Below are 15,139 nucleotides of genomic sequence, written 5' to 3'. Positions count from 1 at the left end.
GAAGTCCCAAATTCCTATTATATTTTTTCTTGGAAAATTTTGTGCACACCCCTGATTTTGCCTCTAAATAATGCACACCCAATTTTCTCATGAAACAAAACTCAAAACTCAAATTTTAAAATTATAACTTTTATTTATTTATTTTATCATGTCTATTCAAATCTGCTTATTCTGGCATGAATATGATGATGAAATCTATGAGATAGGCTCTTTTGTTGATGTGTGTAATTGGGGTGCAAAAGTCTAATGACAATGAGGAATGTAATTCACTACAGTGCAGTAATGTAGAATAAAAAGTGGAATATAAATCTAGCACAAAATTGTATTAACAGTCATAATGTATTAACAATCATGAAAGTAAAGTTCTTCAAAGTCTCCTTTAAAACCAAGAAAAGAAGTCCTTCAGTACAACATAAGATGCACATGTACATGGTGTTGAGTTGGATTATTATTTCAAAGATATTATTCATCCCACTTTTTGTCAAATACATCATGGAGCATATGCTAAAGCCTAGATCTACCACCATTCTTTCCGGGAATACGCAAGGCATCGTAATGGCCAAACCCGTGGTAGAGAACTTTGATGGGATTTTCCTTTCCATATTCTTGCCCATACTCAGCAATGGTTATCAACCCACCAGCCTTTTCATCATACATGTACACTGTGATTGGCATCCTGCAGTGATCAAGTGTTACATCATTTCAATGCCCAACAATAAAACAATATGTAATATAACAAAATTGTATAAAGGGTAAACTATGTTTTGTATGGTTATAGGGTTTTTACTATATCAACATTTCTATAATTACACTGGCACACACACGCACACGCACACGAAGAGACGACTTACTTGAGAACATGTGAAGCCATGAACAATTCAGGCTCACCTCCCCATACATGTGGCCTTCTTATTTGGGAAACATACGTGTCAAAATCACCTTCAACAAACCTGTATAAAGACATCAAATACAAGTCTATCAACAAATTTTTTGAAACATGTCCTCATAAGATCACTGCCAATTGGGCAAGATGAATGTCACATGGTCTGGTCCTACAACTACCAGCTATCCGATTCTAAAGTAACTAAGTCACCACCCATACATAGGCACAACTAACTTAAAAAATTATGCAACTTAAGTTTTTGGCCAAGCACAAAACCACCATGAGGTCCATCCATGGGTCTTCACCGCATAAGTAAGGATTATTCATTTGGAACTTGCTTCCGTGATTTGCTTCATATATTAATTACGAATGGGAAAATAGAAGAGGGGGAGAAAGAAAGGGAGGGAAAAAGAGAGAAAAAAAAGAGGGAGAGGACAAAGAAGAACAAGAGGGCGGGGCATCTAGGGTTTCAATATTTCTATGTCTAAAGGAGTTACATCTTAGCTCGGGAAGCATCTAGGGTTTCAATATTTCATTTTCTAAAGGCATTACATCTTAGCTCGTTTATATATGTCAATCCAAGAATCAACTCAAACTAAGTCCCTAATGCCATCACTTTACCCAATCAAATCCATAAAATTGTGAGTTGCCCATCATATATAATCCTCCCTATATCCTTATTCAAGATTATGACACACAATTCTTTTAGTATAATATAAGAAAATGTGATTGAGCATACAAGGTTGTCAAAATGTTTGTTGTTCTCACAATCAGAAAACTCACCATTCTGTCTCTTCCCTCCTTTTGATAAACTCATCTGCAACCTAAAAATTTGACAAGCCAACAAATCAGGGGCCTGTTAACGCAAATTATTGCAAATAATGTGAACGGCATTACATTTCCCTATACCCCATGTGCCTCCTTTGTGAAGACATGCACAAAATTAGACAATATATTATCAAGATTCTATAATTATTTTTTAGGCCTAGGCTTTGGCTTAGAAAGTGCATGGGCAGGCCCAGCAGGGTGGGTGGGAAGAGGTAAAAAGCTTGAATATTATGTATACAAGCGAGGTTTAGAGTAGGGAAACCAAAAATTAAAAGCAACTCTACCCAATGAATGAATTATAAAAACAATCGCCATTTCTTTTTTCTTTCTTTTAAAGAATGAAAGAAAATTTGAACTCACTACCAGAATAATAGAAAACAAAGATTTACCCGAGCTCTCAAGTCATCTGCTAATTCTCTCTGAAGGCTCTCTGCAGGAGCTGCTTTCCCAGCTCGTAAATAAGCCCCATGAGCAACAGAGCGGAATAAGCACCTCCCATCTCCAGGTATTCCTGTGGATGTGGAGAAGTTACACTATGCACTAAGTAGTATCAAAAATAGAAGCAGTTAAACACCAGCTACAAATTACGGTTTTCATTATCAATAAAAGACATTACGAAAACTAGGAAGACCATGTGCTCACCAATAATAGAGTAGTCAGTGTAAACTTTTTTCCCACGTGAGAATTTCACATATGATAAATCATTGTCATCTTCCTCATCCTCCCTGTGAGCTGCTTCAGCATGTGCTGGTCCTGAACAATTACAGACCAACAATCCAAATATTAAACCAGCAGAGGCACATCCCTGTGGCCAAGATACTGGGCCCACATTACACTTGATTTTGGGAAGCATTCCTTGTCTTGGAACCAAAAGCCTGGTATTCATACCCCGACATGCCAATGATATTTCAAGACTTCCTTTATTAGGTCCTCCAGCATTAACAGTTAATGACCGTGAATCCTTGGAGAAGAAAAACCTGAAACAGTTTCCATGGGATGTTTGGCCAATATTGGTTGGACGATTCTTGGAGAGAGGCAAACTGAAAATTTTTGTCCCTGTTTTCCCTGTCTGCAGACCTTTACAACATGAACTGGATGCTCCTCGTGACACCACACTACAGATCTTACTCCCCATCTGTATTTGGGTACAGCCACTCAGGCAGACCACATTCTTTGGAGAATGGTTGATGGGAGGACAAACAATCGTGTTAACAAAACCTAAGGCACAAGAAGAATGCCATTTGCACATTAGCATCATTTCATAATTGAATGGAAACCTATCCATTTACAGAACTACTACTTTTACAATTTAAATCAATCTAGAAAGGCAGAGGAGAGTTAAATATCAGCAACATAAAACCCAACAGCCAAAGGTTTTTTATTATTTAGGACTGCACATACTCCTTTTATTAAATGGGTAAAGGTTTACTCAGTCAAGCTTCTACAAGAATTTTATTGTTATTATTTTTAATCTTTTACAAGAATCATGGAGACATTCGCCTAATGAGAATAGATTCTACGTAAATTGCAAGACACCTGGCTATTGTCAATTGACAGTTTCATCTCTGCATATTATCAATGTTTCTCTTAAGGCCAGAACTTTAGTATCAAAAAATCTCAGGTTGAATGAGAATAAGGATCTCCTCTTGATGCTATGAAGCGATATTTAGCATTTGGTTCTTGTGAAAACCAGAAGACCAGCGAAATAATAAATTAAATTGCGGCTCTGTTGTCTCAATTATCAACCCAACGCTCTAAAATCTCAGTATAATTAGGTTTGTTAACCCCAACAACGGAAGCCAATGACAAATAAGAAGAAATAAATACATAAAAAGGAAGCAATGAAACCAAAGTTATGTAAAACATCAAATTACCTTGATAATCAAGATTTACCTTCATGCCATTTCACATCAACAGAGATCCTCCCTACCAGTAAAATACGTGTTATAGAAAGAATAAAAAAAGGGTAAAAGATTTTCAAATATGAAATATAAGCTACTAAACAATCAGTGAGACATCAGACGAGAAATACACAAGGGATAGGTCATTATGCTTATGTACCAGCTTAACTTCTGAACTAACATTTCTCTTGTAAATCAATTCCTAACACTAAGTTAGAAACTCCTATTGACCCAATTTTTGAGCCTTTAGTAATGACAGTTTTCACACCAAAACAACAACCTGCTTGTAAAGAACCTGGGACAAGCATAACACTATCCGTCCTGTATGCATTGGCCAATTCCCACCACTAGAAAGCCTAACACATGGACTGGGAGGTTGCAATTGCAAGATTTGAACACCTGAACTCTGCTTCAATTCCATGACAAAGTTTTTCGGTTCATAGCTGTTCCCAACAATTAAACTTCTAGGATGCACGCCAACTATTACTAATGTTTAGAAGCTATGCATAAATCTAAATGACAATATATGATAAGTCTCCAATCTACATATCTTCTGCTCCTCTCTTAAATACACTACTATGAGTCAGAAAATTCCAGTTTTTTTAGTGAAATTAGACTACCTTCATTTCAATCATACTAAACAAATAAATTTAAAGGCTAAGCAATATACAGGCATAACGTAAAATAAGAATTCAGTGCTCATAACAATATTCACACACAATACAACAAACACAAGTGAAGGAACTTGAAACCCCCACAGCCCACATCTTATATCCTAATAAGAATAACCAAGCATACTCTGTTCCATCAATAAAAAATACTCTCAACTATGGAAATTAGAAATCACCAGGCAAAATCCTCTAAAATCTCACCAACCAATCCTACAAGCCAACATTATGCAATTAAGGCAGCCAACAAACACTTGTCCTCAGTCAATCACCATAGCCCGTAACCCAACATACAGACACTCATGAAAATCAAGATTTTTTTTTAAAATAAATAAATAAATAAATAAATATATATATATATATATATAAACCCAAATTTATATTGTTCATATAAGCTTCAAATTGCAATTAGCTTTGGAGGAACCTGAGGCTGAAGGCAAAAAATGCAAGATGGTAAACACACAACAAGAAGAAAACAAAATGCTTATATTGTGAAGAAGGATTTGAATAAATAAAGTAAAAACTGGAAGGCAATACCTGTGGAAATTGGAACTCACCTGCATAAAGAAGAAAATTATTTTAGAGCATAGCTTTATATATATAGAAGTATAATAAGTATATGAGAATTCTCTGGAAGAGGAAGGAAGGGTCTGGAAGCAAAGATATATACCTGCATCAAAATCACGTTTCAGTGCAGCAGAGCAATGAACCCAACAAATAAATAAAAGACATTACGCAATGAAGAAGCAATGGATATATAGATAAGAAATTGTTCCAAAAGGTTTTTGCTTCTTCTTTTGTGCTTATAATCCGTAAGCTTCTTCTACGCTTTGTGTCATTCAAGTTTGCTTAATCCTGTGCTACTTGTCACTTCTCATCTCATTTGTGTTTCTCTTTAGAGATCCTAAACGGGTCGGATCTGACTACTTGGGCTGATTGTAGCTTGTGACTTTGATTTGGGCTTTTTCATCTTCACTTTTCTTTTCTTTTCCTTTTTAAAATGAAAACTTATCTTCGAAGCATTTCAGTACCGGATATCAACTTTAATTTTACAAACTACATTAAAGGGAAAATTAGTGAACCATATATGTGACTGATCATACTTATGTCCAATATTTGCCAAAGCATCTGCCATCTTTACTGCATATGATTAGAATACCTCTTTATGTATTTACTTATCCTCTCTTTTGTCATTTGCTTAAGCCAAATGCATATATTGTTTTTTTGTGTGCATATGATATTGTTGATGTTGGATTGGGTTGGCTTTAGTTTAGAGACTACACATATTTGCCTAATTTTCAAAGGGTTTAGAGATGTCGCGACCAGTCATGACCTTCCCATTCTTAATTTCCCGTGATCTAATTACATTATTACATGTGTAATTTTAATCAAATTTACTGAACATGCAACCAAACAAGCATTATCTTCTTACATTTAAAAACTCAACAACCTCAGTGCGTTTGGATGAGGAAATTTAAAAGTACAAAGGATTTCATAAATGACGAATTTAAAACACAGAATTTAACCTTTATTTGTAAAGTTGTCTTTTTTTAAAACTCAATCTCTCTTGGGATTTTAGAAATGACGACTTTTAGATAGAATTTAAACTTGAAATTTATGATCTCCAAATTCCATGTTTTTTTCCAAGCGGAATTTCTAAATTTCTATATTTTTTTGATCCAAACACCAGAATTGATTCATGTCAATTTAAAAATTCTGAGTTTTGTCAAAATCCCAAGCTTATTTTCCTCGTCCAAATGCACTATCGCTTGTATTTAAAAAAAAGAACTCAACAACCAAACAATCATTCTAATATTAAAAATAATGACAAAATATAAAACAATAACATGTGTAACAATATTATTGACGGTAAGGATTTGAGGGTCAAGACCGAAACATTATTTTTTCGGAGTTCTTGCAAACATCATTAGGAGATGTTTTTCTTTCAAGACGCAGAGGTTCAACAGCAACCTGTCAATTGAGGTTTAGAGTATGGAATGCATTTTGACAACCATGCAAGTTTCATCACTATTATTTTAAGATAACGCTCATTCTCAACAATAATTTCAAAATAAAATGCACTAACGTAATAAATATATTAAATGAAAAAGGAAATTAATATCTTTTGATTTTGTTATAACTACAAGTGATAATCTAAATTACTATAAATTAAACTAATTTATAGGGAGGGATTCGAAACATTGGGTGCAAGGGGCAAGCTCACTGCCTTGGCCAACTTGCCTAACCAGCGTTGATCCTTTTCGAAAATTTACATTTTAATTTAAAAGAAGCTTCATCTTCCACATTTTTATGTGACTCGGATAAATAAGTGAATTAGAAGTTAACATGATGAGAAGGCCAGCTCCTGGAAAAACATTCCTCTATGCTCAAAATTTCTAAATTCATCAAAGCTTGCACAACCTGGACTTAGTACAATAGTGTCCCCTGCAATAATGAGAAAATAAATTAAATAAGTTCCTTATCTTTGTGTCGCCAAAATTATAATATGTAGAGAAAAACTTGAAGGGGAGTTTTTAACAAGGGAGGGTACATGTTGGGGATCAATAGAAATCCTTGATAATTTCCACACCAAATATTGTTTCTTGTGGTTCATTTTGTAACTTAAAATGGAGGAGGAAACTCAGTTATATCCAAATATAATGTTTTGACTTTATACTGAAACAATTTCAAAATTGAAGCAACTCTTCAAACAATGCTCCAGCAAAGCAGTGACTTTAGAAATTTCATTGGGAACCTGCTAATACGCTATTACACAATATTAAAGTTCCTAAAAGGCAGCGTGGATGTGCATGTAAAAGACATGGAAACAGATTTTGTGGCAGTTTATAGCAATGATGGAACATACCATGTTCTGCCATCCTCCTAGCCCAGCTGACTGCGCCCTTCAGATTTACTGCTCTGATACAGGGAATGCTAAGACCATTTTCAGACAATGTCTTCTGAATCAGCATTCCGGAAGAACCAAACTTGGAGACATTTATGAACAGATAGCATTAGTATGCCAGAAATTTGGAATTAGTTGGCTAGGAAAAATTACAGATACAGGTAGACCATAATCTGATATTGGAAAACTAATACAAAATATGAAGACATAAGCAGTGATATGTGTAAGTAAAATATGAAGACATAAGCAGTGATATGTGTAAGTATAAATGAAGAGGAAAAGATGATATACAGTGATTACACATCTATGGTACTTCAAAGGTTCTATCAATTGTTCAAAACCATTAGACTTTTGTCCATCTAACACCTGCAAAAACAAGAAAAACAATATCATGGTATGCATAAAATCATGGCCTTGGACACTTGCCATGTGATGGTCCCGGAGAGATGCACAAACTCTCAATTCAAAAATCTATAGCTCGAACCAGAAGAAAATTGTAATACATTGACATGTGTGTTTGATAAAAAATAAAATAAAATTGAAGGCCACATCTAAGAGAAAGGTACTTTGACTTCATAAAGAAAGCAGACTTACTCCATTCAAATAAATGAAATCTAATGTAATTCTTTCACTCATATATAAACCAAACTCGTCACAGAATGAGAAGAGTAAAATGTTAGGAACAGGAGAAATTATTGTAAAATGCTGACAGTGCAGCACCAATAGCACATACACTAACCATTTTGACTTATATAACGCTTTCTTAAATAAGAATTTGACAAGCACCACAAAACAGGGATTTGTCACATGAATTTTAGATGAAACATAACAGAATGTAAGTCAGATTCTGGATCTCAATGGAATTAAATGTACAAGTTGGTTTAAACATCAACATGCACAATCATTAGCCAAATAATTATTATTTTTTTGTTATTATAAAAGATGTCTCAGTTCAGCCATTAATCTCATTCCAATAAGCTTTTCTATCTTTTCTTTCCACTTGACAATTGTGGTGAATGCAAAAGCATTCTCTAAGCTTTCCATGTATGTAAAAGAAACAAAGGCAACTGAGCAATTATAAGGATTAAAGCAGCATTTACGACAAGCATTTAATTGTAACCTTTGCAAGGCCCCCGAGTAGAATCAGAGACTTTTGTCTCTTTAGACCCATTAGTCCTGCGTAAGTTGCTTCAACATTTGTTGCCTTACTGTCATCAACCCAAGTTACTCCATGGATATCCTTGCATACTGCATAACAAACAACACTGAACTAGTGAACAAGGAATGCAAAACTCAGCTTGGATCAAGGATGGGCTATTGGTCACAAAAGGGAATCTACTCTTTTTCTTCCAAATCTGATCCCAAGGCCGAAAAAAAAAAAAGGTATGCTCGAAATAATTGATTTTATAATTTCCAATCAAAAGAGAATGACAAAAGAACAAGGCACTAAGCTGAATATGCTTACAGAAAACAAATAATTCACTACTTATAGAGATGCATCTGTTTCAGCTTACCAATTTGCATACGATGAGGTGGTGCCCTTAATTTTTCAATACTTGGACCAATGTCTTCAATATCAAGTCCAACATTCAGTCCAACAACAGACAGAGCAGCCACTGCAGCATTGTGATAGTTGTGTATCCCAATTGTGTTCATTGCACCCAATTGCAGTTGTGAATTGACTCCCAATGCAGGCACTTCAAAGCTTGCAATTTTTGCCTCCATATCAATCTTTCCATATATATTACCACAATTAACATCAGAGATGTTACTAAATAGGCTTTTCCTAGAAAATTTCATAGTTTTTTATAAATAAAATGGCAATACTAAGTAATTCTTACTTTTACACCTGGAGTGGCTCCTATCCAAGCAAGATTAAGTTCATTCATGCTTTCCATAATTGCTTCATTCAAGTACTGGTTTCCTAAAATGGATTGCGAGAAAATCTGTTGAGACATACCGAATCTCATATAAGTAACTACATGAGTATCACCTAAATCACAGATTTATATACAGACAGTAGAGTGAATAAGGATAAGGTGAGACCAACTCAAAAGGCTCTCATCATCACATCTTTTTCATTTTAAACTTGGTTCTAAAAATCGTATGCAGTATTTGATAAGGTTCATGCTTCATTTTTTAAAAAGATGTTCGATAACCAGATAGAAACATATAAAATTTGACTCACAGGGATGTCAATAGTTCTTAAACCAACAAACTGTATGGAATTAAATAGCTCATTTGTTGTTATTCATGGCACTTGAAGCAGTTATGACTTTTATCTTTGGATGTAAACATCAGCACATGACAATCTACCTGAAATGAACTTGATCTACCTTGACCTACTTGCATTCCCAATCTCTGACATGAGGCCCAATGGACTTGGGAGACCATCTTAAGTATCACCAAGTCCACAGCTCATTGGAATGAGAAGTCATCCCAATAACATTTCTAGTAGTAGATTTCTCAAGAAAAAAAAAGGTAGAATTGTCCTGATCAAGGTTCAATCTAGGTGTCAACATCCATATATATCTTCCAGGTTGGGATCATTTTAATCAGGAACCTAATAATTTCCCTTTTACTAAAAGTTAGCTATAATAAATCTAAGAATTTGTTTCTCGTCAAAAAGAGAAAAATGTAAGCATTCAACCTCACACGTTGTTTCCCATTCTTAAATTAATATTGCTATCAACAAAACGGGTGTTTAACCAGTATGCCTTTGATGCAATGTCCAACCCAACCATACAAGCTCTCTTTTCTTGCATGCTCTCAACTTTTTCCTATATCTAAAGGGAAGTAAATACATTTACCCAGAAAATGAAAAGTACATACCAAAACAAAGAAGCCCAAGCTTGGCATCAGTCATGTGAAGAAATAACCGGCATTTAGTCACTGCATAATCTCTCATTGTCCTGTGCCTTTCTAGATGATCAGGTGTAAGGTTCAACACCACAGCAACCTACAAAAAAAGCCTATAGTATTGGAAGAGGAAACTATGAAACACTACTGAAGCTGACAGGGCCAAGACAAAGCGAACTTTCAAAGACCACTTACAGAAGGGCAGAAATATTTGTTAGGAATCTCCATTTGATAACTGCTAACCTCCACAACTGCAACCTGGAAAAATGTAGCAACATCTTTATATGCCTATGACATGTCTCCTCTGGGCATCAAACACTTTCAAGTTGACCAAACAAATTCATAGTTGATCAATTATTTTCAACTATGCTATTGCAAAAGTCACTTTCATAAATAATATGGCACCGGAAGAGAATGCAAACCAAACAATTGGACTTACCTTAAACTTGGGTTTTAAAGAATGTGGCTGTAAGCATTGGAAAGCAGCCTCTGAGAGTGGACTCCCAAGGTTACCCCCCACAAATGTCTCGATGCCAAAATGGCTAAGCATCTACCTTCAAATGAGTAAAAGAATATTAATTGATAGAATGTGGAACTCCATTTTACAACCGGATAAATTCACGATTTAAGAAAATAGATTTATCCTAGCAATTTCAAGATACTTTACATGGATACGCAGCTTCTATAGACAACAGACAGGAAATTATGTCAATTGAAAGCAATACAAGTTGGAAGCGATTCTAAAGACAGCTTTATCTTAAATTTTATAAATTATACAGGCATTTTTTTCAGTTTTAATTATTCATCCATTTTTTGGAATTTGGATATTGGGGGAACATATTTTGGTTGATAAGTAGTGAATTTCACAAAACGTCAGCACTTCATTTTTCTCATTGGTCATTTTTCATTTGGGCTTTGATTAAGGAATTCATTCGAACAGCAATTTGGTTCAGATTATGTTGCCATCAGCAACAATATGAGACATTTACTACTAAAATTACCATGAATAAGCATTAAAAAAAGATGTGTAACCTGCCCAGCAAAAGTGACAACAGTTGATTTTCCATTAGTCCCTGTCACTGCTAAAATCTTGATACTTTTTGGGAGAATTTCGGCAGCAAAATCCAACTCAGACATCACCTGCTTTCCCTGCATTTTGACGGGAAAAAAAAACACCAAAATGTTCACAAACAAAAAAAAAACATGACAAAATCTCAAGAATAGTAGTTAGAAAAGAAGAATTGTCCACAAGGACCACAACTAAATGAGGCCGCTTATATCTCTAAGAATCATTTCCAATGCCTTTGCATTAATTCATGAAAATGGATTACAACACCAATTCACAACCAATACAAGTATGACAAAAGAATGTTACGCCATATAAAGCAAATAAAATTTTTGTATTCTCAAAAGATTTAAATGCACTAACAATTAACATATAACTTATAAACACTACTACTCACCAACTGCAACAAAGAGGAAAGACCATAGTTTTGTAGGGGAACTCCAGGGGACACGACCACCCTGTCCGCATTATGAAGTAGCTCTCCATCAAATTGGCCCAAAATTGTCCTCAATCCACCATTATCATTACCAAGCCTCCCAAAAATCGGATCTTGCTGCAAAAAAATTAGCACTTTAACTACTAAAACTATGCATGACTTTCCTTGTTTATGATGTAAACCCAGTTACAAATGGGACAAATGGGTTCATGGGAATACCTCTAAAAGACCAAAGTTCGGATTCTGGTCAAAGGCTAAAACTGAAGCGCCTCTGGCCAGAGCAAGCCTGGCCGCAGCTCTCCCAGATTTTCCCAAACCGATAATCTGCAAAAACCAACTTTGGTTGGCGTATGGAAGTGCAATAACTCAAAGCAATAAGAGAAGGGAATGAAATAGCTCACAGCGACGGATTGGCCTCGAAGGTCCTGTTTTGTAGCGCATGATCGAATGGTTTTTGGGATTTTCAGCTTTGCGGAGCCATTAGGTTTGGGACTGAGAGTTCGGATTGCATATCCTTTGTTCAAAGATTGCAGCTTCATGGCGTTTGGGCGTTTACATCTGATTGTTCACAGAGAGTCTTGCTTGAAAGAGCATTAAATCATTGTATGTATCTCAGTTCTTAGAGCCGTTGCCTCGTTTGGTTAACATAATGGATTTGAGGAACCACTTCTCATGTAATTTCCTAATAAATGGGAATGAAAGTTTCATTTCCAACGTTTGGTAATGTGAAGAAAGTAACTGGGCGATTTTACTTTATTTTCTTTCCCATATTTGTTTTGAGTAAGAATGAAAAATAAAGTTTGTATAATTTTTCAATTATACCCATATTAAATCAAATAAAAAAATGTATTTAGTGATACGTTGTAATTACAAATTGTTCATAGGGACAAAATAGTTATGAAAATTGTGCATTGAATGTTGACTCATTTTCCCAAACTTTCTAATGATGAGGGAAAATAAAACTCAAGCTAAGAGGAGGGTTTCACTTTCCCTCCTACTTTCTCATGTGTCAAGCAACCATTTTTTATGTCTGGACTTACCAAACATGGTAAAGCAATTAAATTCTCATTCCCAAACCTCCTTTTCCATAAACCAAACGGGGCCTTAGAGGAACCCAAAAGAGGGTTTTGTGAAGGTTTTCGTTTCCTTCTTTTTTCTTTTTTGTTGTACCTCCTTCTTCTTTTTTTGGGAATCTATATATATATTTCACTTTTGGGATTTTGGGACATTTTCTTTTTTCTTCATAAAAATTTGGGACATTTTTCACTTTAGAGGTTTGCTAAAAATAAAAAAATAAATTTGGGAGCTGTTATAAATACAATTAACCACTCATTGTTTATTGTTTATTTTTATTTCACTAATGCAAATTTAAAATCTAGCTTCAATTATATTAGCATTTAAGAACTATTGAGAGCCTTTTATCATTAGTAATGTGTAGATTTGAATATTTCACTATAAAATGAGACTAAGAAGAAAATATAAAAGGAGTATACAATACTTTTTGAAAATGCCAACTACACCTTTTAAAAAAAAAATAAGTAAATAAATACAAGGGGTTTGTAGCTCAAACTAGGCCTCATCAATGGGCCGAGCTGGGCAGGGCCGGGCTTTAAAGAGGAGAGAGAAAATAACAGGCCAGGTTTTTTTGAAAATTCAAAGCCCAAGCCTAGCCCATAGGCCAAGCTTGAAAAAGCCTATTGAGCCGGGTTGGGCCGGGCCTAAATGGGCCTACTTTATATTGTCTTTTTTTTAATATATATATATTTTTCTATGTTTTGGTGTGTTTCCATGTTTTCTCTTTTTTCATAGTTCTTTATTTACATTTGTCTATATGTTTATGTCTCCATTTTTTTCTTTGTTCATAACTTCATAGTTCTCTTTTTTTTTTTTCCAGAAATATAAAGATATAGTTATACAACCTCATATTAATAAAATTATATTTTATCTCATACTTAATTTTTTTAGTTCTTACAATGATAATAAATAATGATTTTCTCCATATTTCATTTAACTTGGATTTTTATATATATTTATTTATATGTATGTGAGCCCGTGGGCTGGACTTTTATGGGCGGGCTAGGCCGGGCTTTCTTGGACTCAAACGGGCCTAGCCAGGCTTTAGACACCCAAGCCCAAGCCCGGCCCACTCAACAACGGGCTAAAATGCCATGAAACAAAGATGTCTAAAATGAAGAAGAGTCTAGTTGGGCTAAAGAGTTGCTAAAAAAGATAGCGAACTCAACTCTTCTGAACGTCGACATAACCTAAAGTTATGAAAAGCTACTGGTTAAGTTCGATGTCTACCGCAAAGCTATTGAACAATCCAAGTCTAAGACTGTCATCGACGCATACAAGCTGGGCTACTTAGATTGCAAAAGTGGGGTTGTTCTTTGCCATTCCATTGAAGATGAAGATATCGAGTTATTTTACCCTGACATGCCTCTTGCTCAAGATGAGCAGATCAATGTTGTGGACATAAAGGCAACCAAAGAGCAAGTAGCTAATGAGACAATGGCTGATGAGCTTGACGCAGAGGATGATGATGCCAGGTAGGTCGCAATTGATGAATTGGTGACAGAGGTTGGGAGCAGGCAACTAGAGCTATTAAGCAGATGATTGCATTTAATAAGCATGTAGTTGAGAAGGGTGGAGCTGCAAAGAGCGTAGTTAATCAAGCAGAAGCTAAGGAGATTGCTAATCAAAGGTCGCCTGTCGGAATTTTGCAGTAGATGAAGACTCCTTTATCTTTTCAAGCTTTGTAACTTGTTTTTCTTTTTGCAATAATTAGTCTCGGTTGACTATCTTTCTTTTCTTGAACTCTAGCTAGTTGGTCACTTTTGCTATGAAACTTCAATTATTTCTTTAACTTCAATTTGCATTGAGTCTTTTGAACTACCTAAATGACCTGCTGACACCTTGGTTGCCTTTAGATGTGGCCTAATTAGCATGCGTCTCTCGAAAGACGCTTTATTTGTAATTGCCTATCGTCTCTATGAGGACACTTTTGGACAGTGGTCTGTTTGACCTACGCCTCCCGAAGGACACTTGATTTGTAATTGCCCTACGTCTCTTTGAGGACAATTTTGGACAGTGGTATGTTTGACCTGCGTCTCCCGAAGGACACTTCATTTGTAGTTTTCCAACGTCTCTCTCAAGAAGCTTTTGGACAGTGGTCTGTTTGACCTGTGCTTCCTGGAGGACGCTTCATTTGTAATCGCCATGCGTCTCTCTGAGGACTCTTTTGGACAGTGGTCTGTTTAACATGCGTCTTCTAGAGAACGCTTTATTTGTAATTGTCGTGCGTCTCCTTAAGGACGCTTTTGGATAGTGGTCTCGTGCGCTTGCTTCCAACCATGGTTGCTTAAACAACATATTTAAAGCATTATTCTAAAATCATTGTTGTTGATGCAGAATGCATATCCCTATTGCAACGACTTCTTCCAGAAAGCGATGATTGAGTTGTTAAACTTTATTATGGATACAAGAGTTGACATGAACTTTATACGTGAAATTCCAATTTCTCTTGGTTGAGATAAATATATAACGAACACTTTTAAATGTCAATTAATTACCTCCAAAACTTAGGGTTTGGT

The 15,139-nt window shown here is 35.4% G+C and overlaps 2 protein-coding genes across 4 annotated transcripts; both read right to left on the bottom strand.

The window, feature by feature from the left end:
- Positions 298 to 5,230, bottom strand: LOC18771394 (OTU domain-containing protein At3g57810). 3 transcript variants are annotated; one of them, XM_020569256.1, is made up of 9 exons: positions 4,951 to 5,157; positions 4,818 to 4,837; positions 3,586 to 3,637; positions 2,600 to 2,929; positions 2,354 to 2,464; positions 2,101 to 2,222; positions 1,667 to 1,707; positions 852 to 950; positions 298 to 676 (listed from the first exon to the last, which is right to left on the bottom strand). In XM_020569256.1, exons 3-9 carry the CDS (start codon positions 3,608 to 3,610, stop codon positions 505 to 507), a joined length of 900 nt encoding a protein of 299 aa, XP_020424845.1. In that variant the 5' UTR covers positions 3,611 to 3,637; positions 4,818 to 4,837; positions 4,951 to 5,157; the 3' UTR covers positions 298 to 504. The 3 variants fall into 3 exon arrangements, with proteins under 3 accessions (XP_020424845.1, XP_007202322.1, XP_020424844.1); XM_007202260.2 differs by having other exon boundaries at positions 2,354 to 2,929; positions 4,951 to 5,230; XM_020569255.1 differs by lacking the exon at positions 4,818 to 4,837 and having other exon boundaries at positions 2,354 to 2,929.
- LOC18769776 (UDP-N-acetylmuramoylalanine--D-glutamate ligase) lies at positions 6,353 to 12,209 on the bottom strand. The gene is made up of 13 exons (XM_007204317.2): positions 11,948 to 12,209; positions 11,766 to 11,870; positions 11,508 to 11,663; positions 11,077 to 11,193; positions 10,484 to 10,594; positions 10,240 to 10,302; positions 10,018 to 10,144; positions 9,027 to 9,109; positions 8,700 to 8,916; positions 8,306 to 8,433; positions 7,477 to 7,551; positions 7,147 to 7,267; positions 6,353 to 6,725 (listed from the first exon to the last, which is right to left on the bottom strand). Exons 1-13 carry the CDS (start codon positions 12,083 to 12,085, stop codon positions 6,622 to 6,624), a joined length of 1,545 nt encoding a protein of 514 aa, XP_007204379.1. The 5' UTR covers positions 12,086 to 12,209; the 3' UTR covers positions 6,353 to 6,621.

The sequence above is a fragment of the Prunus persica genome, chromosome G7 (assembly GCF_000346465.2).
Source record: "Prunus persica cultivar Lovell chromosome G7, Prunus_persica_NCBIv2, whole genome shotgun sequence".
Taxonomy (NCBI): domain Eukaryota; kingdom Viridiplantae; phylum Streptophyta; class Magnoliopsida; order Rosales; family Rosaceae; genus Prunus; species Prunus persica.
Note: the sequence above shows the minus strand (reverse complement) of the source record. Positions and strands in the feature narration are given on the sequence as shown.

Bases quoted from the DNA above. Each gene is read 5' to 3' on its own strand.
- LOC18771394 (XM_007202260.2), bottom strand. From the start codon at position 3,610: ATGAAGGTAAATCTTGATTATCAAG. The intron at 2,930-3,585 runs GTAATTTGATGT...CTTGTGCCTTAG, and splicing joins GGTAAATCTTGATTATCAAG to GTTTTGTTAACACGATTGTT. The intron at 951-1,666 runs GTGAGTTTTCTG...GTCTTTATACAG, and splicing joins AGGAGGGAAGAGACAGAATG to GTTTGTTGAAGGTGATTTTG.
- LOC18769776 (XM_007204317.2), bottom strand. From the start codon at position 12,085: ATGAAGCTGCAATCTTTGAACAAAGGATATGCAATCCGAACTCTCAGT. The intron at 8,434-8,699 runs GTAAGCTGAAAC...TTTGTTATGCAG, and splicing joins ACCTCATCGTATGCAAATTG to TATGCAAGGATATCCATGGA. The intron at 6,726-7,146 runs GTATGTTCCATC...TCATTATTGCAG, and splicing joins TAGGAGGATGGCAGAACATG to GGGACACTATTGTACTAAGT.